The following is a 23807-nucleotide window of genomic DNA, read 5'->3' on the forward strand; positions in this document are numbered from 1 at the left end:
AACAAAGAGGGAAACATACCACACGTGTTGTATAAGGGTTTCATGAAGATCAGTTTCAGAATTATTGTGTATGCTTCGATGATTATAAAACATTTATATAAGTGATATTTTTGTCAACTTAAGTCTTGAGCTATTTGCTGCCCTTCAAACCCCAATGAAATCTTAGTCTGTATATATCAAACTTTCTCATAGATATCAGGTTATGTTATTGGCATCTTATTTTGGAATGACTTCTCTGCATGACAAGATGATTTGAAGCGAATAAAAGAAGTACAACACCAGCAGAAACACTAGCAGAAGCTCGAAGCGACGGCTGAGAGATACAATGGGTTGCAGTGAAAGAAAAGGCACTGAGAGAATGAGCAGGTGTGGTGGGAAAGACCCATGGGCTTCAGGGAGAGAATAGATCAATAACTAATTTCAGTACCGAGCTTCACTCGCACCGTTTTCCAATAAATGCTGCCTTAGCCCTGCCCGCCCACCCCCCCCCCACTAGCTCTATTCCATCACCTTCTACAAGCAGGGATTGGACTCTATGGAAGAAGGCTGGTTTCTTGCCAGCGTTGATTGTTGGTTGGGTGGATTATGCTCCTACAGCTAGTGTATTGTATAAATGTAATCCAATGTTGCCATTTCAATTTCCATGTGTCCTCCATGAGTGCTCCCACAACCATTACACATATGCCATCTCTGTAACTTTTTTTCCCCTTTTTCTTCACAGCCTCCTGCAACCCCCTCCCTCCCTCTCTCTCCCTGATTCGACCAGGGCCAGTGTTGAGGTTTTGTCAAAAGATTCAGACAGACAGGAGAGTGAAGCGTGTGTCATGCAGGGCTGCTGCTGCTGCTGCTGAGGCTCTTCTCCTCAGAGGCTGTGACCTAGATAACCAAGAGGAGCTGGAGCGCTCGCAAGCCTTGGAGCCACTCCAGCTCCAGCAATGTCAGGAAGGGGTTAGTTGTGTAACACAATGTCCTATTTAGTTTGCACGTCACACACACACACACGGACACAAACATGTATGTACACCATGGTGTTCCTGTACCACCGTAGTAGGTTTCTTTTAGGCACTGTTTGTCTATTACCGGAGACTGGATGTGCAGGGTTTTGTACGTGTGACTGAGCAAAAAAAAAATAAAAGAAGAAAAAAAAAGGAAAGGGGCCCAAATTTCATTTGAATTTGAACATTAGCATTAAGAATGCTTGGTAAAACCTTTCACGCCAGCAGCCACTGCATTATGTCACAGTAAAAACCACGTCAAAACATCTACACGCTTTCTGTCGTGTTGTAGCATTATATTCCTGCTTCTTTATTTGAGCATTCACTCAACTGTTGTTTGGGGGTATGAACACAACCATGAGGCACACGTACTGTATATAGACACAATTATTTCACGATGAACAGGTAGCCAGTGTGTGTGAGTCACATTCAGCGCTGCACTGCCACTAACTGGTCAGTTACAAGCTGTAACATGTTGACAAACTAAACTAAAATAATGTCAAACTGATATACTCTGGATAGAAAATGCTGTAAGGACACTTCTGTCTAGGTGGAGACACAACATGTTTTATTGGTCCACATTCATGTTCGGCAAGAAGATGCACAAATTCTACAAATACACCACAATCATGTTGAGGAGATGAAATATAGATGGAGCCTACTGCGCTGGAACAACTTTAATAGGCTGCACTGTGAATAACTACATCTTTGACCCTGACATCTGAGCTGCTTTTGAGCTGCAAGAGCCACATTGCCATCTGGTGGAATTTATGTTGCATTGCAGCTTCCTTTACACATTGATATGGCACACAACTGTACAGCAGTTTAATCCTAACAGTAAAAACTGAGTTACAACTCACAGGCTAATCTGTACAGACAAAACTTTAATCTCAAAGTAAACATTCACACATTTGTCTTCTTTTGGCACAGACAGCAACAATAAGAATTAAACAATGCCACAATGGTTCGTTTTAGGTTCATTTTTGTACAACTGCTCAAGACATTTTATACAAATTATTACAGACCTGTTCAGTCTTTTATTTAGATTTCGAAAGGAAAAGAACTAGACTTAAACTAGCTTATATACACACACATCAGCGCTGGTTGTGTTGGGGCTTGAAACAGTCCCAGCCAGGCTTAGGAGTATACGTGTGCTCAGGAAGAATAAAGTCTTTCAGTCTGTCTGGTAACGGCAAGGCTTTAACTTTGTCTTCCAGGGGCCAGGGCTGTAAGTGACTCCTTATGAATGCCCTACAAAGGCAGCGCAGAGCAGGAGGGTTCGCTTCGTGCTCTGCTACGTGGTCGTGCAGGTCTACCAGAGCCTGAGCATAAGGGTGCGGGTCCTGACCGGGCACGGGGAGCTCCAGCCTGAGAGGCAGATGCGGTGCGGGGTCGTCCACCCTCGCCAAGTCAAGCAAGACCTCAGCCTGCTCCAGCAGCTCCGAGGCGCGACTTTGACCAGAGCACTGCTGCAGGGCTGTTTGCAGCCGCTGGAAAAGGAGGCTGTAAAACGACCAACAGGAGTCGCCGTGGTAGGAGCAAACCAAAGACGCTCCACTCTGGATTAGGAGCACAGCCAGAGGGAAGAGCAGGTCAAAATGCTCCAGGCTCGTCTGTGTCAGGGAGGGCTCGCCGTCCTCATTCAGACAGCAGCTGGGGTCCACGCCGTGAGCCAGCAGTAGCTGCGTGGCTTTCAAGCAGAAGTTGCCGATCTCAGCAGCGTCCTCCGTAGTGGCCTCCAGAGCCTCCTTCACCAGGAACACCAACGAGGACTCAACGGTTTCACCATCGACAGTAGCAGCATTAACGTCAGCACCTGTAGTGAAGAAGCATCATCGCTCTTGGTTTTTGATCAAATCTGAAACCGTTAACTACTGTTACACGTGCCTTACACCGTGCTTCCACTGTACGGTGCGGCTCTACCCAACTCGACTCACATTTCTTGGTACCAGTACTTTTCTTGTTTTCGTGATCCACGGATAGAACCCCCTCTGTTCGCCATAGTGACACCGCGTAAAACTGCCATGACATCATCTTCAACGTGACACTCGCTGAAGTGATCAGAGAAACGGCCGCCCTTCTTTAACTGCTCAGCGTAGTTTTGCCGGGGGCCATTCTTTAAAATCGGGATGAGAGATTAACAAAAATGCAATCGCTATAGATTTTAAAATCACAGGTTTGCGCAGGATGTCCCGTGTCGCGCTAGTCAAGTTGTCTCTCGGACCAATCAGTGGTCTGCAATGTTTTTAGTCTATATCCTTGACATTCCACTTCCGGGATTGCTCCGGCGCCGCGGGAAATTCCGCCAGATGCATGGATGTTCGTCTCCTTCCGCTTTCTTCGTGTTGGAATTTTTAACGCCGGTGGATTTATGAGGACTATGGTTAACTGCTCCTCAGATCTATGCAAGGTAAATTGAGACAGCTAGCTAGACTGTCTGTTCAAGCTGAGATTTCTCACACACGACTACTTTACAGCGGCTCCGTGCAGAGCTTAGTGCCGCCCGAGACGATTGTGATTGGTTTAAAGAAATGCCAATAAACCAGAGCACATTTTTCTCCCATCCCAGGAATACTATGTGGAGTAGCCAGACCCTCCTCTGCAGCGTGTAGATGGTCTGGCAAAGCGAGACTAGCAATGTTTGAACTCCACCTGCTAGTATCAGCGCAGCTCGCTTAGAACCTTTACTAAAGGGGATACCAAACAAGTCCCAGGTACTATCCACAACTTTTGCTAATGGAAAACCAAAAAAAGGGCGAGTCGGGTAGAATCAAGTCGAGACGTACCATGCAGTGGAAAAGTGGCATTATAATTAGTGTCATTGTAATAATGAGACAATTTGTCAATAGACTAGATCAATCAATGACTCGTTTGACAACTGAGTAATTGTTTAAGTACTTTATGAAACTAACAAAACTGAGCATTTCCTGGTGGTTACAGCTTTAAAATGAGCCCTAGTATGACTCAAGCTCTAAAAACTCTAGAACCTACATGTCCCATAATGCAACTCGATAGCATCTTCCATTACACCTCTTTAACTGGTAAATGCCCACGTCTTTAAACCCCACATCCCCAGTTAGTAATGCAGGCTGTTATAAATTTAAAGTCTAAGTCAAGCTGAGATACCCCTGATGACATCACTAGGACCTCATCAGGGATTTTTTTTTTTCTCAAACTTGACAAAGCTCTTACAGAGCCGGAGAAGTAAACCAGTTTTCGCAGGTTAATTAGTACTCTAATTTTTATGTGATCATGGCCTGTCAACCATCAGGAGGCAGGAAGCTGGGATCCCAATCGGTCTCTCAGATTGTTCTATACTCATTACTGACCTTCTTAAATTAGCATACCCATGAAATGTTTTAATACATTCTTACATCAAATAAAAACATTTTACCTCTCTGACAGACAAGGGTACACATACTCACCTTTTTTTCGTTGAATACTTTGATGATATCTACCATTGGCTTTCTGATATTATTGACAGGATGCATGTGTATGACGAACTGGTTCTTTGTGGCTGTTGTGAAGCTACTTTGCTGTTAAGTTATGTTTGGGATGGTTACAGCCAAGAGACTTATCCTCAAGAACCGGACATCGGTCTATGCACTTTTCCTCATCACAGTGGTTGAAGGAAATGATTTTCAGAGAATGGGTGGCTTTTTTGTTGTGGGGTACACTGGCTGTAAATACTTTAGAGACAATACCATTAACCAATGTTAAACCTGTAGTTATACTGTACATGAAACTACAAGTATACCAAGGAGATTGATGATTGTATACTATGAAGACATGAAAGACATCATTTCAATCCTCAACAGCCTGCAGTTAAAAATCTTGTCAGTCAGTGGCTTCATGACCGGATCACAGGATTGGTTCTGCTCCCTTTTCACACGCGTTAAAAATTGCATGTGCTTATTTAGCCTGACAGCCACTGACAGTTTACTTTGATCTCAAAATGCATACAGGTGGGCAGGTATGCATACCAACACAAGTTTCTGAATGTAGTGGGGTTTGACTGTGATGCTGTCTGAGAGGGTATTTGAATAACCAAAAGAAGGCAAAGGGAAGATGAAGGGGGTTCAGTCAGTACCTCTCTGAAGTAGAAGCTGGATGTTCTCCGTGTTGTGCACAGTGAGTCCGTCGCTGCTCGCCAAGGCATGGAGCAAAGGTGTTTTTCCTTTGGAGACGAGACCAAAGCGATCAGTTTTCAGAACGAACTGACGAGTGACAGAATTAACATTTCTGAATTAGGCCGGGGAATGTAAATTTACCACGTTTGTCCCTTGCGTTCACATCAGCACCCAGGTCCAGCAGGGTGAGCAGGCAGGGGAGCCTCTCTGACTCCTCACTGGCAAGATCCAAAGGACTGCTCTCATGGATCTACCAAGTAACATTGAGATTACATTAAATCCTAAGAAAACAGAGGGGACACATGAGAAGAGAGGGCATGAATCCAAGTTGGACAGGTGCCTCACCCTGTCTCTCTTTTCAACGTCTGCTGCGTGGCCGACCAGCAGCCTCACCATGTTGGGCCTGTTCCTCAAAACTGCGATATGTAGAGGATTGTAGTAAGACACTGGGTCTGGAGAGTAGAAACAAATATTCATATTAAACCAATTAAGTTTTTTTTTTTTTTTTTTTTAAGATTATGTTTTGGGCTTTTTAGGCCTTTATTTGTATAGGACAGCTTAGACTTGAAAGGGGAGAGAGAGGGGGGAATGACAAGCAGCAAAGGGCCGCAGGTCGGTGTCGAACCCGCAGCCGCTGTGTCGAGAAGTAAACCTCTATATATGGGCGCCCGCTCTACCAGGTGAGCTAACCAGGCGCCCGATACATTTCCTTTTAAAATGCTATGGTGGCAAACCACATTCATATGTTTGAAGGGATATTGTTGAAGTATGTTTTCTGTATTTGCTTGTGTTTTATACATTTACCAAATGCTACAAATGGAGCATTTATGTTGACAGAGTGGTTAATGTTTGCAAGTGTTTTCACAAGCTGTTGTGCGTCTCGTCTCCATTAGCTGGCAGCAATCCAGTATACAAGCAGATAATAAATCTTAGTTAATTGTCAGTGTTACATGTAACAGAACGGCACCCGTACCGTTTCTCAGTGGCACAGTTACTGATCGTTACTTGTTACGGCGCGTGTCTATATATTACCGACAAATTCTCTTTTACGTCTACATTATATTCAGGGTCTAGATTATTGAGTTCCACATGCACGACTAGTAACTATCATAATAACTATATAAACCCTTGCTTCAGCCCAGTCGGTGCCTGTACGAAACTTGGCACACGCTATTCTTAAACTTGCAATAGATGACAAATACTTGAAAAAGAATAGAGAAGCTCGAACGTTGGTATGTTGGAGAATTTGTCAGTGTTAACTTGGTGGAAAGAGGCGTTCAATAAATGTAAAAGATGAATGAAGCAGCCTCTGTCAGGATCCTCTAATTATGTCCCTGGGGAAAGACATTTGTACTGCCACCAGAGGTCCCCACAGCAGGGTCTGACTGAGCCCTGGCAGGTTTCTTCACAGCTGCAAGACATGCCGCACTTTCCACTGCAATTTGCTAAAGGGTGACTTATTCTCTTAAGTGTATGTGGATGACAACTTGCCCAATTTACAATATGCAGTTACTTGTGTACTAAGTGAAAATGGCAGGTCCACTTATATTTCAAAGTAAAATCTAATTCATATGACAAGTTGTTGTGCATGTAGCACAGACTCACGATCACCCATTAAAACTGGAGCAAGATGAAACCTACTGTAGAAGGCTAGTTACTAGCCAACACAGAAAAAATATATTTCTCTTTGGGGGAAAAAAAAAAAAAAAAAAACATATTACAGGTTAGGGTTTTTAAATTTGTAACCACCTCCAAAGTGTGATTGGCCCACAACTTGTAACTTGAAACTAAAATCATGTCTACAAGTCCTAGATATAGGGGAAGTGTGACCACATAAAACCATTTCTAGTGATAGTACTAGAGGACTAAATAGTATTTTAGTTTAAAATAATCAACACTGATTGCTTACATGGGCATATAATTGAATTTATAAACAAGCCCTTGTAGACTCAAGCCATTTTCTCATATGAACTTTGGACAATGTCCCGACAAATCAGGTCCTGACATTAGCTATGTTTCCATCCACACGTTTTTATCCAAATTAAGTGATATCGAATGAAAAATGCCTTAAACAGTAAACAGTAAAATCCGACTGAATTTCATGAATATCGACTCAAAGAAAATACGTTCGGTCTCATCGGATTTTCTCTTGATCGATATATGGCTTATGCGATAAGCGCTGATGGATACGTTATTTGCCGAATAAATAATGAATTGCGATTAAGTTTTAGGTCATTTTATGGTTGCAACCCGCAATAAAACGAAGAAGAAGTAGTTTCAGTTCATTTCTGCCCAGTATTTCCGCTCTGTTTGCACACATGACAGCTGTCAACAAAAACAGATGTAAGCGGACAAACGAGGAGACAAGATACGTTTTTAATTTAATTTACCAGAAAAATATAACGGCTCTTTTAGATAACAAAAATCTAAGAAACGCCATCATTTATCAGGAGCTCGTGAAGGAAATGACCAACAAAGGTTACGATAGGGACATTCTAAAACGCTTAACGTGAAAAAGCTTAACGTGGTTTAATGTATCTAAACAACGATCAATCATCACCAGATTTATCATGGTCATATCTTGTCATAAACACTTAAGCCCGTCAAAAAAACTAAATCGAAATCCAACGATTATAGAAGTTATCTCACGTTAATGTTTTCTTCATCATTTCGCCCTATAGCGAGGAAAAAGCTTTTTGGTTCAATGTGGCCTACCTAAACAATGATAAATGATTACCTAATTTCTCTCTCATATTGCTCCTCATAACCACTGAAAACTGTCAAAAACTCAAACCCAAAGTCCAATTATTATGGACATTATCTGACATAAAGCATTTCTGCTTCACAGCAGGGCAGCGGAGTGGCTGGGGGTTGACTCTCCACGGTTCTCATTGTCTTTATAAGTCCTAATGTGAAAAAGCTTAACATGGTTTAGTGTACCTAAACAACGATCAATCACCAACAAAAAAATCCTCTCCTATATTGCTTATCATAACGACTTAAAACGGTCAAATCTAACCCAATGTCCAAATATTATGGACGAAAACATTAACGTGAGATAACTTCTATAATCGTTGGATTTTGATTTAGTTTTTTTGACAGGCTTAAGTGTTCATGACAAGATATGACCATGATACATCTGGTGATGACTGATCGTTGTTCAGATACATTAAACCACGTTAAGCTTTTTCACGTTAAGCGTTTTAGAATGTCCCTTACGACAAGCCGTGGGACGTCCTGCGGAGTAAATGGAAGGCGCTCAAACAGCGATACATGGCTCAAAAAAAGAGAGTTGTCTCGCAGCGGTGCCGGAGGGGAAATAAAAGGCAAGTTCCACCTTTTTGATGAGCTGGATCAGATCCTCGGTCAAAAGGTCCATTGTAGCTTAGCTTGGCTTCTAATATTAACAACAACAACTACTTTTGTCTAGCAAAACTTTGTTCGCAAAAGTTCGCTTGAATGTTGTGCGATTCAGTGCAAAAATGAATGGAAACACCCTAAAATGTCTCAAATCCATTCAATATACCAGTTTAATCGCAAAACAGCATGTGACGTCATCACGCACAGGTTTTTTATTTTATTAAACACACTTTCACCAGCTTTATTCGCATGAGTTTTTTTTACCGAACTTCAGATAATTCGATTGACAAGTGGATGGAAACTTAGCTATTGTCTGTAGTTTTCTTTTCACACATGTAGTACAACACAGGAGATTGTCTGTTTCAGACGTGTTCTCACTGGAAATAGACTATTTGGTTTAGGTCGAGGGGTGGCTCCTTGTTAGAGTGTGCAGGAGGCAGGACTTGACACAATTACACCGCGGTCACGTAGCCGATTCGTAATTTGGTCATAAATAGAGTATCTCGCTGTTTCTTGAAGTTGTCTGACAATTTGAGGTTTTGCAGTGCAAGTGTGAAAGGGACTTCAGAGTAACAGAACATGTGGCGCACTGTAGGACAAGTGGTACTGAGTGCAATTGCCAGAGTAAGCCCATATTATTATGTTTGTTTCTCTGGCTGGCTTGTGTACAATATTGTATATTTCACAGCTAACTCGCATATTAGTCCTCACCTTCAAAGTTTAGATCAGCTCCATAGCGTAGAAGGATTTCAGCTGCATACACCAGTCCCAGCTCTGCCACCTTAAACAGAGCATAGCTGATGCCTTCCACAAACACTTCTGACTGGGACTCCCGCTCCAGAAGCTCTGCAAGAGAGCCACAAAGACCAGACTCCTCCTCAGGACCTTGGACTCTGGACACAGGAGGGGAAAGTAGCACTGTTTCAGTCAAATTGTATGAAATGCCACCAGTGTTTTCTACCAAATGCATTCTGCAGCGATTATAGAATAGATCGTTATTGTCATTGTTTCAACAACGAAACACAGTTTAGCAGCTCTCATTATGACAGTTAAGTCACAAAAAAACAGAAATATAAAATTTAAATAGTAAAATATAACAAAATGGAAAATTTAAATAGCAAAATATAACAATCAAGATAAATAAACACGATGAGGTGGTACTATATACATAATGTTATTGCACTTCCAGTTTTTTGGGGTTTATTGCACACAAGTCTTTATAGAGGAAGGAGGTGGAGAGAAGGGCTTGTGCTTTTGACAGCCTGGGGGAAAAAGCTGTGTTTTAGTCTGTTGGTTCTGGATCTGATTGTCCTCTTACGGCACTTTAGCTGGACTACGACAACCTGCTACACACAACTGAACATTGAAACAGAACTACATTTTCAAGTTATGAATCCGAAATGAGGAAAAGTTAGTTTGTCACTGTCAATTATCAAATAGAAATAACTTTAGCACTACTAAAAAGGTAGAGGTTATTCCCGCTGTTAAAAAAGGGTTACTAAAGGAGTGTTGTAATGTAATTAAGTACAAATACTTTGTCACTTTACTAAAAGTGCAGTAGGTAAGCCTTATAAAACTAACATCTGTCACATTTGCTGATGTTCCAGTAAAATTACATGAAGCATTTAATAAAAAAAAATAATAATTCTGTAATGTCTAACTGTAAATAACTGAAATGTCTAACTGTAATGTCTGTAATGTCCAACTGTAATGTCTAAATGTAATGTCTGTAATGTCAAACTGTAATGTTTGTAATGTCTGTAATGTCTAACTGTAATGTCTGTAATGTCTAACTAATGTCTGTAATGTCTGTAATGTCTAACTGTAATGTCTGTAATACCTAACTGTAATGTCGAACTGTAATGTTGAACTGTAATGTCTGTAATGTCTAACTGTAATGTCTAACTGTAATGTCTAACTGTAATGTCTGTAATGTCTAACTGTTATGTCTGTAATGTCTAACTGTAATGTCTGTAATGTCTAACTGTAATGTCTAACTGTAATGTCTGTAATGTCTAACTGTAATGTCTGTAATGTCTAACTGTAATGTCTGTAATGTCTAACTGTAATGTCTAACTGTAATGCCTGTAATGTCTAACTGTAATGCCTGTAATGTCTAACTGTAATGTCTAACTGTAATGCCTGTAATGTCTAACTGTAATGCCTGTAATGTCTAACTGTAATGTCTGTAATGTCTGTAATGTCTAACTATAATGTCTGTAATGTCTGTAATGCCTGTAATGACCAACTGTAATGTCTGTAATGTCTGTAATGTCTAACTGTAATGTATGTAATGTCTAACTGTAATGTCTAACTGTAATGCCTGTAATGTCTAACTGTAATGCCTGTAATGCTAACTGCAATGTCTAACTGTAATGCCTGTAATGTCTAACTGTAATGCCTGTAATGCCTAACTGTAATGTCTGTAATGTCTGTAATGTCTAACTGTAATGCCTGTAATGTCTGTAATGTATGTAATGTCTAACTGTAATGTCTGTAATGTATGTAATGTCTGTAATGTCTGACTGTAATGTCTGTAATGTCTAACTGTAATGCCTGTAATGTCTAACTGTAATGCCTGTAATGTCAAACTGTAATGTCTGTAATGTCTAACTGTAATGCCTGTAATGTATGTAATGTCAAACTGTAATGCCTGTAATGTATGTAATGTCTGTAATGTCTGACTGTAATGTCTGTAATGTCTAACTGTAATGTCTGTAATGTCTAACTGTAATGTCTAACTGTAATGTCTGTAATGTCTAACTGTAATGTCTGTAATGTCTAACTGTAATGTCTTGTAATGTAGTGTAATGTCTAACTGTAATGTCTGTAATGTATGTATGTCTGTAATGCTCTAACTGTAATATCTAACTGTAATGTCTGTAATGTCTAACTGTAATGTCTAACTGTAATGTCTGTAATGTCTAACTGTAATGTCTAACTGTAATGTCTGTAATGTCTAACTGTAATGTCTGTAATGTATGTAATGTCTAACTGTAATGTCTGTAATGTCTAACTGCAATGTCTGTAATGTCTAACTGTAATGTCTGTAATGTCTAACTGTAATGTCTAACTGTAATGTCTGTAATGTCTAACTGTAATGTCTGTAATGTCTAACTGTAATGTCTGTAATGTCTAACTGTAATGTCTGTAATGTCTAACTGTAATGCCTGTAATGTCTAACTGTAATGTCTGTAATGTCTAACTGTAATGTCTGTAATGTCTAACTGTAATGTCTGTAATGTCTAACTGTAATGTCTGTAATGTCTAACTGTAATGTCTAACTGTAATGTCTGTAATGTATGTAATGTCTAACTGTAATGTCTGTAATGTCTAACTGTAATGTCTGTAATGTCTAACTGTAATGTCTGTAATGTCTAACTGTAATGCCTGTAATGTCTAACTGTAATGTCTGTAATGTCTAACTGTAATGTCTAACTGTAATGCCTGTAATGTCTAACTGTAATGTCTGTAATGTCTAACTGTAATGTCTGTAATGTCTAACTGTAATGTCTGTAATGTCTAACTGTAATGTCTGTAATGTCTAACTGTAATGTCTGTAATGTCTAACTGTAATGTCTGTAATGTCTAACTGTAATGTCTGTAATGTCTAACTGTAATGTCTAACTGTAATGTCTGTAATGTCTAACTGTAATGCCTGTAATGTCTGTAATGTCTAACTGTAATGTCTGTAATGTCTAACTGTAATGTCTGTAATGTCTAACTGTAATGTCTGTAATGTATGTAATGTCTAACTGTAATGTCTGTAATGACTAACTGTAATGTCTGTAATGTCTAACTGTAATGTCTGTAATGTCTAACTGTAATGTCTGTAATGTCTGTAATGTCTAACTGTAATGTCTGTAATGTCTAACTGTAATGTCTGTAATGTCTAACTGTAATGTCTGTAATGTCTAACTGTAATGTCTGTAATGTCTAACTGTAATGTCTAACTGTAATGTCTGTAATGTATGTAATGACTAACTGTAATGTCTGTAATGTCTAACTGTAATGTCTGTAATGTCTAACTGTAATGTCTGTAATGTCTAACTGTAATGTCTGTAACTAACTGTAATGTCTGTAATGTCTAACTGTAATGTCTGTAATGTCTAACTGTAACGGCCTGTAATGCTGTTACAGTATGTAATGTCTAACTGTAATGTTTGTAATGTCTAACTGTAATGTCTGTAATGTCGAACTGTAATGTCTGTAATGTCTAACTGTAATGTCTGTAATGTCTAACTGTAATGTCTAACTGTAATGTCTGTAATGTACGTAATGTCTAACTGTAATGTCTGTAATGTCTAACTGTAATGTCTAACTGTAATGTCTGTAATGTCTGTAATGTCTAACTGTAATGTCTGTAATGTCTAACTGTAATGTCTGTAATGTCTAACTGTAATGTCTGTAATGTCTAACTGTAATGTCTGTAATGTCTAACTGTAATGTCTGTAATGTCTAACTGTAATGTCTGTAATGTCTAACTGTAATGTCTGTAATGTCTAACTGTAATGTCTAACTGTAATATGTAAGCCCTAATGTCTAACTGTAATGTCTGTAATGTCTAACTGTAATGTCTGTAATGTCTAACTGTAATGTCTGTAATGTCTAACTGTAATGTCTGTAATGTCTAACTGTAATGTCTGTAATGTCTAACTGTAATGTCTAACTGTAATGTCTGTAATGTCTAACTGTAATGTCTGTAATGTCTAACTGTAATGTCTGTAATGTCTAACTGTAATGTCTGTAATGTCTAACTGTAATGTCTGTAATGTCTAACTGTAATGTCTGTAATGTCTAACTGTAATGTCTGTAATGTCTAAATGTAATGTCTAACTGTAATGTCTGTAATGTCTAACTGTAATGTCTGTAATGTCTAACTGTAATGTCTGTAATGTCTAACTGTAATGTCTGTAATGTCTAACTGTAATGTCTGTAATGTCTAACTGTAATGTCTGTAATGCAATGTCTGTAATGTCTAACTGTAATGTCTAACTGTATGTATGTAATGTCTAACTGTAATGTCTGTAATGTCTAACTGTAATGTCTGTAATGTCTAACTGTAATGCCTGTAATGTCTAACTGTAATGTCTGTAATGTCTAACTGTAATGTCTGTAATGTCTAACTGTAATGTCTGTAATGTCTAACTGTAATGTCTGTAATGTCTAACTGTAATGTCTGTAATGTCTAACTGTAATGTCTGTAATGTCTAACTGTAATGTCTAACTGTAATGTCTGTAATGTCTGTAATGTCTAACTGTAATGTCTAACTGTAATGTCTAACTGTAATGCCTGTAATGTCTAACTGTAATGTCTAACTGTAATGTCTGTAATGTCTAACTGTAATGTCTGTAATGTATGTAATGTCTAACTGTAATGTCTGTAATGTCTAACTGTAATGTCTGTAATGTCTAACTGTAATGTCTGTAATGTCTAACTGTAATGTCGAACTGTAATGTCTGTAATGTCTAACTGTAATGTCTGTAATGTATGTAATGTCTAACTGTAATGTCTGTAATGACTAACTGTAATGACTGTAATGTATGTAATGTCTAACTGTAATGTCTGTGGTAATGTCTAACTGTAATGTCTAACTGTAATGTCTGTAATGTCTAACTGTAATGTTCAACTGTAATGTCTGTAATGTCTAACTGTAATGTCTGTAATGTAACTGTAATGTCTAACTGTAATGTCTGTAATGTACTGTAATGCCTAACTGTAATGTCTGTAATGTCTAACTGTAATGTCTGTGTAATGTCTGTAATGTATGTAATGTCTAACTGTAATGTCTGTAATGTCTAACTGTAATGTCTGTAATGTCTAACTGTAATGTCTGTAATGTCTAACTGTATCGAACTGTAATGGTTCTGTAATGTCTAACTGTAATGTCTGCGTGTCTAACTGTAATGTATGTAATGTCTAACTGTAATGTCTGTAATGTCTAACTGTAATGTCTGTAATGTCTAACTGTAATGTCTGTAATGTATGTAATGTCTAACTGTAATGTCTGTAATGACTAACTGTAATGCCTGTAATGTCTAACTGTAATGTCTGTAATGTCTAACTGTAATGTCTAACTGTAATGACTAACTGTAATGTCTAACTGTAATGTCTAACTGTAATGTCTGTAATGTCTAACTGTAATGACTGTAATGTCTAACTGTAATGTCTGTAATGTCTAACTGTAATGACTGTAATGTCTAACTGTAATGTCTGACTGTAATGTCTGTAATGTCTAACTGTAATGTCTGTAATGTCTAACTGTAATGTCTGTAATGTCTAACCGTAATGTCTGTAATGTATGTAATGTCTAACCGTAATGTCTGTAATGTCTAACTGCAATGTCTGTAATGTCAAACTGCAATGCCTGTAATGTCTAACTGTAATGTCTGTAATGTCTAACTGTAATGTCTGTAATGACTAACTGTAATGTCTGTAATGTCTAACTGTAATGTCTGTAATGACTAACTGTAATGTCTGTAATGTCTAACTGTAATGTCTGTAATGTCTAACTGTAATGTCTGTAATGACTAACTGTAATGTCTAACTGTAATGTCTGTAATGTCTAACTGTAATGTCTGTAATGTCTAACTGTAATGTCTGTAATGTCTAACTGTAATGTCTGTAATGACTAACTGTAATGCCTGTAATGTCTAACTGTAATGTCTGTAATGACTAACTGTAATGTCTGTAATGTCTAACTGTAATGTCTGTAATGACTAACTGTAATGTCTGTAATGTCTAACTGTAATGTCTGTAATGTCTAACTGTAATGTCTAACTGTAATGCCTGTAATGTCTAACTGTAATGTCTGTAATGTCTAACTGTAATGTCTGTAATGTCTAACTGTAATGTCTGTAATGTCTAACTGTAATGTCTGTAATGTCTAACTGTAATGTCTGTAATGTCTAACTGTAATGTCTGTAATGACTAACTGTAATGTCTGTAATGTCTAACTGTAATGTCTGTAATGACTAACTGTAATGTCTGTAATGTCTAACTGTAATGTCTGTAATGTCTAACTGTAATGTCTAACTGTAATGTCTGTAATGTCTAACTGTAATGTCTGTAATGTCTAACTGTAATGTCTGTAATGTCTAACTGTAATGTCTGTAATGACTAACTGTAATGTCTGTAATGTCTAACTGTAATGTCTGTAATGACTAACTGTAATGTCTGTAATGTCTAACTGTAATGTCTGTAATGACTAACTGTAATGTCTGTAATGACTAACTGTAATGTCTGTAATGTCTAACTGTAATGTCTGTAATGTCTAACTGTAATGCCTGTAATGACTAACTGTAATGCCTGTAATGTCTAACTGTAATGTCTGTAATGACTAACTGTAATGTCTGTAATGTCTAACTGTAATGCCTGTAATGACTAACTGTAATGACTGTAATGTCTAACTGTAATGTCTGTAATGACTAACTGTAATGACTGTAATGTCTAACTGTAATGTCTGACTGTAATGTCTGTAATGTCTGACTGTAATGTCTGTAATGTCTAACTGTAATGTCTGTAATGTCTAACTGTAATGTCTGTAATGTATGTAATGTCTAACCGTAATGTCTGTAATGACTAACTGTAATGTCTAACCGTAATGTCTGTAATGTCTAACTGTAATGTCTGTAATGACTAACTGTAATGTCTGTAATGACTAACTGTAATGTCTGTAATGACTAACTGTAATGTCTGTAATGACTAACTGTAATGCCTGTAATGACTAACCGTAATGTCTGTAATGACTAACTGTAATGCCTGTAATGTCTAACTGTAATAATGCGAATTTTGCGATTTGCAAAAACCCACCGCTCCCCGTTCAGATGCACCAATCAGGGCCAGGGGGGGTGTCTAACTGTGTCAATCACTGCTCATGCACACGCATTCATTCTCCCTTGTGGGGGGGGAGGGGCTTAGGAGACCGTTTTGGGCTTTAGCGGAAAGGGAGGAGGGACTGTAGAAGTAGAGCTTAGATCGGGCCCAAAAAAAATCAAGCCCGACCCAGCCCGAGCCCGTGCACGTTATGTCCGAGCCCGGCCCGGCCCGACACATTAACTGGAATTATGAGCCCGAGCCCGATTTCAACCCGACACTTTTTTAATCTGTGGGCCGTCATAAGTGACATTCTCAACTACAATTCAGAGTTGTTTGAACTGCAGAAATCTGTTGAAAATTATCTTAATGAATAATGCAACAAGGACTAAGCATGTAAACTGCGCTGTTTGTTTATTCAGAATGGAACGGATCGCAAATGGATCTGAATGAAGAAACGTAAAAAAAAAACTCAACGTAGGCTATTTCTCTGGGAGGGCTTGCCTCGCCCTCAGGGGCAGCCTATGCTTGGAGAAGTAACAAAAGAGGACGTTGAAGGCTGACTATTATCTTTTCTGCCATGGCGAGCCTGCTTCATGTGTCTGTTCATCATCCACTTCTCCGTTTTATTTGCTGTCATAGGCGAACAGCGGCCGCACTTAATGCACTCAACAAAGCCGACACATACAGTGCCTTGCGAAAGTATTCGGCCCCCTTGAACTTTTCGACCTTTTGCCACATTTCAGGCTTCAAACATAAAGATATAAAACTGTAAATTTTTGTGAAGAATCAACAACAAGTGGGACACAATCATGAAGTGGAACGAAATTTATTGGATATTTCAAACTTTTTTAACAAATAAAAAACTGAAAAATTGGACGTGCAAAATTATTCAGCCCCTTTACTTTCAGTGCAGCAAACTCTCTCCAGAAGTTCAGTGAGGATCTCTGAATGATCCAATGTTGACCTAAATGACTAATGATGATAAATAGAATCCACCTGTGTGTAATCAAGTCTCCGTATAAATGCACCTGCTCTGTGATAGTCTCAGAGGTCCGTGTAAAGCGCAGAGAGCATCATGAAGTACAAGGAACACACCAGGCAGGTCCGAGATACTGTTGTGGAGAAGTTTAAAGCCGGATTTTGATACAAAAATATTTCCCAAGCTTTAAACATCCCAAGGAGCACTGTGAAAGCGATAATATTGAAATGGAAGGAGTATCAGACCACTGCAAATCTACGAAGACCCGGCCGTCCCTCTAAACTTTCAGCTCATACAATGAGAAGACTGATCAGAGATGCAGCCAAGAGGCCCATGATCACTCTGGATGAACTGCAGAGATCTACAGCTGAGGTGGGAGACTCTGTCCATAGGACAACAATCAGTCGTATACTGCACAAATCTGGCCTTTATGGAAGAGTGGCAAGAAGAAAGCCATTTCTTAAAGATATCCATAAAAAGTGTCGTTTAAAGTTTGCCACAAGCCACCTGGGAGACACACCAAACATGTGGAAGAAGGTGCTCTGGTCAGATGAAACCAAAATCGAACTTTTGGCAACAATGCAAAACGTTATGTTTGGCGTAAAAGCAACACAGCTCATCACCCTGAACACACCATCCCCACTGTCAAACATGGTGGTGGCGCGCATCATGGTTTGGGCCTGCTTTTCTTCAGCAGGGACAGGGAAGATGGTTAAAATTGATGGGAAGATGGATGGAGCCAAATACAGGACCATTCTGGAAGAAAACCTGATGGAGTCTGCAAAAGACCTGAGACTGGGATGGAGATTTGTCTTCCAACAAGACAATGATCCAAAACATAAAGCAAAATCTACAATTAAATGGTTCACAAATAAACATATCCAGGTGTTAGAATGGCCAAGTCAAAATCCAGACCTGAATCCAATCGAGAATCTGTGGAAAGAACTGAAAACTGCTGTTCACAAACGCTCTCCATCCAACCTCACTGAGCTCGAGCTGTTTTGCAAGGAGGAATGGGCAAAAATGTCAGTCTCTCGATGTGCAAAACTGATAGAGACATACCCCAAGCGACTTACAGCTGTAATCGCAGCAAAAGGTGGCGCTACAAAGTATTAACTTAAGGGGGCTGAATAATTTTGCACGCCCAATTTTTCAGTTTTTTGTTTGTTAAAAAAAGTTTGAAATATCCAATAAATTTCGTTCCACTTCATGATTGTGTCCCACTTGTTGTTGATTCTTCACAAAAAATTACAGTTTTATATCTTTGTTTGAAGCCTGAAATGTGGCAAAAGGTCGAAAAGTTCAAGGGGGCCGAATACTTTCGCAAGGCACTGTATGTTGTCACTTCCCACAAGTTGTTTAAAATGGTTCCATACCTCCGACTTTACTCCAAACTTGCTCAAAGGTAATTCTCCTGTTTTTCTTTACATCCTCAAGCTCCATGTTGCACTTAAGCTCCACAATACAGCCCAGCAGCCCCAGTGTGATGTGTGCGAGAGGAGGAGACTCCGCGCATGACACATGTTGCATTTTGTAACTGTAGTCCAATTTGTGTAACTTTTTGGACACATTTGTTACTTTGGCCTAAATAGATACTAGTTCTGATTATGGCATAGCTTTCTCCCCAAAGTTGTCGATGTTCAAATTTTTTTGCTAAGTCCTGGATCTTCCCAATCCTACCTACAGCACCTTTAAGTACAATTTCCACGTAGCTGTACTTTACTTCATTATTTATACTTCTGGAAATGTTTACTTTTACTCAACTACATTTAAACAGCTTGCAAGTTGATGCACACTCCATTCCAGATGGTGACGTAATGACTATTTCTTGCCAAGCACCAAGTGCCAAAAACCATAGGCCAAAACTAAACAAGAAGAGGAGAAAGCATAACAACTGATAATGTCATGGAAGCATCTGCTGCAGGCTCTGCCGCCAAACAGCTGTAACGGACGATGGCTACCCCCAACAACAGCGGTGAACGGGGCGGTGATAAAGATAACGTTACAAAACTGTGGCTGTATTTGCAAGATATGTTTTCGTATGTTGGAGAGAAGATACTTCCTCAAAAAAAAAAAAATGAAAAATGTCTGGTTGTTTTTCTCTTTGTTGATGTCAGACTTTGAAGTTTAAAAAAGGCGTGGGAACACTAAATATTATGCTTTACGATAAGACAAAGTTCATAATCAAGTTTTTTTTTTTACTTTTACTTCTAATAATTAAGTCAATTTAATATAAGTAAATTACTTTCTATACTTAAGTACAGTAAATACCAGATAATTTAAGACTATTACTCAAGTAATATGCTAAAAGGTGACTTTAACTTCTAACAGTCATTTTCTGGGAAGATACTTGTGCTTTTACTCAAGTATTGCTTTCAAGTACATCATACAAGACTATATTTAAGTGATTCAATGGTAAAAACATAACGTTACTGGAATTATATTCTGCACACAACTACCTAAATAAGTAATCAAATAATATTTCTTTACCTGTCCTCGTGACTACCGTCCCCTTCCTCCAGTCCAACAACACACATGACATTATCTACCAGCGGCTGATACTCGTATACGATCCTACGAAACCCATGGAGGAAAGGCATGGCTCCTGCGCTACTCACAACTGTCATAAGTCAATACCTAAAACACAAATGTACAAGAAAAAACAGGTCATATCAGGGGCTTGGCTTTAGCTAAATGTGGTTTGAATATAGCTGGCACTTCACGCTAAACTTGCTATTGTAACGCTTTGCAACTCAGTGAATATGAATGTCATTTCTGCTCACAGGACTAAATTGGACTTTATAATTCTCGTTAGCTAGTTAACTACCGTTACATTTGGCTTAGCTAGCTAGCTACATTAGCTAACTTGACGTTCCGACTTAACGTTAATTGTTCTACGAAAATTGTATAGGTAACGTGAGCTTACTTAGCAGACAATGTAAGCTAGCACCGGTGGTGCAAAGTTACGAATTAAAGTGGAATTACCCAAGTAAAGTTAAGAAACTCACGCGGATACACACACAAGTCGCTTCCCTTCACAACAGGAAGCTTCCCGCACGCCCACATCAGTCCGACGGTTTTTTCATTCCCCTTTAAACCCCAAGAGGGTGACGAAGGTTCCTCTTTACGCTCTGTCCTTGAACAATGTCTAACATTTCCTGCACTAGTTGTACGGTTAGTGCAGGTTTACGACCTAAAAAGAGAAAGCGACTATGGTGGTCACACAATCACTGTACTCCAAGCTCTACAAAACATATCAACCAGTGCTATTGTATTTCCTTTCTGTCTGATGCTTTAGAGATGTCTAATGAACAACAGTCTGGTGTTCAACTTCACTTTCAGTATTATTAGTGAATTAGTGAATCTCCTATAACATATTTAAAGTCCTAAAAAATCCTAGTAGTGGAAAGTATTGAAAAATACTATTAAGTGATGCCAATTTCCCATAGCAGCCCATGTTAAAGGTGCTCTAAGTGATGTGACGCGTATTTTAGGCTACAAAATGTTTTGTCACATACAGCAATCATCTCCTCACTATCTGCGAGCTGCCTGTCCCCTGAACACCCTGTAAAAAAATGTGGTCTCTGTAGACAGCCCAGGCTCCACAAACAGCAACAAAAACAAACTGCGCCAACCTGCACAACAAACCATAACAAACAGTGTTCCAGCCAATAACCGACAAGAAGGAGCTGGTTGAGTCATGAATATGCATTGTGGAAGTAGCCTACGTGCTAACGCTGCTGCAGTGATGGCTCAACCAGCTCCTTCTTGTCGGTTATTGTCTGGAACACTGTTTGTTATGGTTTGTGGGGCAGGTTGGCACAGTTTGTTTTTGTTGGCGTTTGTGGAGCCTGGGCTGTCTACAGAGACAGTGGTTTTTTTTACAGTGTGTTCAGGGGACAGGCAGCTAGCAGATAGTGAGGATATGTTTGCTGTATGTGACGAAAAAAGTTGTAGCCTAAAAAACGCGTCACATCACTTAGAGCACCTTTAAGTGGAGACAATACAGGTGAATCGGGAAAATATTTTAAAGGTGCTCTAAGCGATGTTGGGTGACGTTATTCTTGTTGACGTTCAAAGTATTTTCAAACAAAACGAGACTAGCTCACCCCTCCCTCCTCCTCATCCCATCCCCCCCCCTCCCTTCCATGCTTCAGTGAACTAACCCCTATACTGTTAAATGTGAAAGAAACAACCGTTGGGAATATTTGTTTTTCACTACAGGCTAAAAGTAAGAATAAGGCAACTCGTCAACTCTTTCAACAAGCCGTTAAGAGTACTCCAGCTGCTTTATCGTACTGGTCTTCATATGTTGAAAAGATTTGTTGGGAAAAGGTTTGGCTAATTGCCACACAAGTTTTTCCTAACCAACAAAGTTAAGAAGATCTCTTTCAAAATGCTCCACGGATTTTACCCAACTAACCATTATCTGCAGAAAATGAAAAACGACATTGATATCAGCTGTACTTCTTGTGGAGAACTAAATGAAACACGGGTACATTTAGTTTGGTCTTGCCAATATACCAAGAGACTTCGGAGCAGATTATCACATTTTATTGCTTTTATTGCTGTTCATATTTACCCTCAATTCACATTATTTTGTGGAATGTATTGTTTGGATTTACTCAATATGATAGAAAGCTTTATTCAGAGTATTATATGATAAATTTAATGATTATTTTAACCAAATTGTATTTACATAAGTCAAAGTTTTTGAAAAAGAAGCCAAACTTTTTGGAGCTGGCTGCCCATATTAAACAATATATATTTTTTTTTCCATTTCTAACTGTACAAACAAAAAAGCTGTTAGATCATATGACCTTTGTAAGCTTTACAAAATATTCGTATGAAGTATTCTTTTTTAATTTTTTTTGTCCTTTAGTACCCCCCCTGGCTCGTTTAGACTGTTAAGATGTACAGAAGATGTTGTTTCCTACTGTATGTCCGCATTCTTCAATAAAGTTTGATTAAAAAGAAGAAAAAGAATCAAGAATCCTGAAGCGAAAGCGAAAACATTTTCTTTTGACTTGAAACTTATCTTACAATCACTGTCAGCATGTCTGCTGTCTGGTTGACGCTGACGACCATCCTTTGTCTCTCCTGCACAGCCCTGAGTGGCCCAGGTAAGACGGCTTAAATGTGCTGAGATACTGTAAACTGAGCTAGTAAAGTGGTTCCTCCTACTACATGTGAAAACATGGCATTGATTTAGTTTAGTCGCCACTGTTCTCTGTCTATGATTTGCTCAGAATATACTGCAATTTGTAACAAACTTTAAGGGCTTGTCTTTGTGTATTTGAAATACTTAAAATACATTATTTAACATGTCATTTTTTTCTCAAATGAGACACTGCAGGCCGTTTTATGGTGCGTGGCGCAAAAAGTGGATATGCTCTATATGTTTTGGGTATTTTCTATATGTAGCTGCTTTTGTGCGTTTCTAAATCATTTCTGCATTTCCTCAATGTTATTATATATTATTGTAGAGGACTTAACAGGCTCGAGTAGGCGCCCTATCTAACCGTGCGTTCATGGACCTCGGAAAAACGTTTTTCCGAGTGAAAACGTCACCATTCACGTAACGTCCTGTGGGAATCAGAGGTGGGAAACCATGGAAACTCGGGCTGGATTTTTTTTTTTTTTTTTTTTGCTTTCAAAAATCTTTATTATTCCAGTACAAAAACATACAAACATTGAAAACATTAAATGCTTACATACATACAAACATGGAGAAGGGTCACATGGAATTTACATCAAAGAGGTTGAAAGGCATTGTAGATGTTTAGAGTCCGGATGGCTTTCTTATACGTCAGTCCTTTTAAAGTTTCAAAATATAATTTCATGTCATTTTTAAATTGGTGAATATTCGGTTTTCTTTTAGACCATTTACATTTATGGATATAAAATTTCCCAAATAAAATTAAAAGATTTAAAATGAAAATATGGCATTTATTCAAATAATTTCCTTCATAGTAAAAAATAATGTCTTTACTTTGCAAGTTTATCTTAGAGCCACACAATACATAAAATACATCCTCCACATCAAACCTGAACAACCTCACATAAAAACATTCACAAAACAAATGTGCAATCGTCTCTGTGAAAACCCCACAAAATGTGCAGGATTCAGAAAGTTCAGGTTTATATTTCTTTAAAATTTGATTTGTTGGGTAGATGCAATGGACAATTTTGAAAAATCCTTCCTTAACTTTATTACTAATAACATATTTATTATAATAGGTCCAAATCAAATTCCAATTGATATTCCCAAAGTGGTTATTCCAATAATGTTTGCATCGAGCAACTGTGGGGCAATGTGTCAAATGTCTAAAATATCTATTATTGCACTTTTTATCCTGTATGTCAATGCCATTTAATAAGACATCTGTTCTAAATGTTGACTGGTCATTTGACACATTACTACTCTGCAGCAGTCTTATATAACCCGTGGGTAGAGCATCAAACACTATGCTATATTCTCTTGCAATTATTGGAATATTAAACTTCATTAAGAATTCTGAATA

The 23807-nt window shown here is 38.6% G+C and overlaps 1 protein-coding gene across 2 annotated transcripts; it reads right to left on the reverse strand.

Moving 5' to 3' along the window:
• Positions 1-1540: 1540 nt before the first annotated feature.
• Positions 1541-20391, reverse strand: asb6 (ankyrin repeat and SOCS box containing 6). 2 transcript variants are annotated; one of them, XM_039804156.1, is made up of 7 exons: positions 20292-20391; positions 19774-19920; positions 9197-9378; positions 5471-5577; positions 5267-5375; positions 5086-5172; positions 1541-2811 (listed from the first exon to the last, which is right to left on the reverse strand). In XM_039804156.1, exons 2-7 carry the CDS (start codon positions 19908-19910, stop codon positions 2090-2092), a joined length of 1344 nt encoding a protein of 447 aa, XP_039660090.1. In that variant the 5' UTR covers positions 19911-19920; positions 20292-20391; the 3' UTR covers positions 1541-2089. The 2 variants fall into 2 exon arrangements, with proteins under 2 accessions (XP_039660090.1, XP_039660091.1); XM_039804157.1 differs by having other exon boundaries at positions 20269-20378.
• Between the last annotated feature and the right edge of the window lie 3416 nt (positions 20392-23807).

Source organism: Perca fluviatilis, chromosome 6 (genome assembly GCF_010015445.1).
Source record: "Perca fluviatilis chromosome 6, GENO_Pfluv_1.0, whole genome shotgun sequence".
In the NCBI taxonomy this organism is placed as follows: domain Eukaryota; kingdom Metazoa; phylum Chordata; class Actinopteri; order Perciformes; family Percidae; genus Perca; species Perca fluviatilis.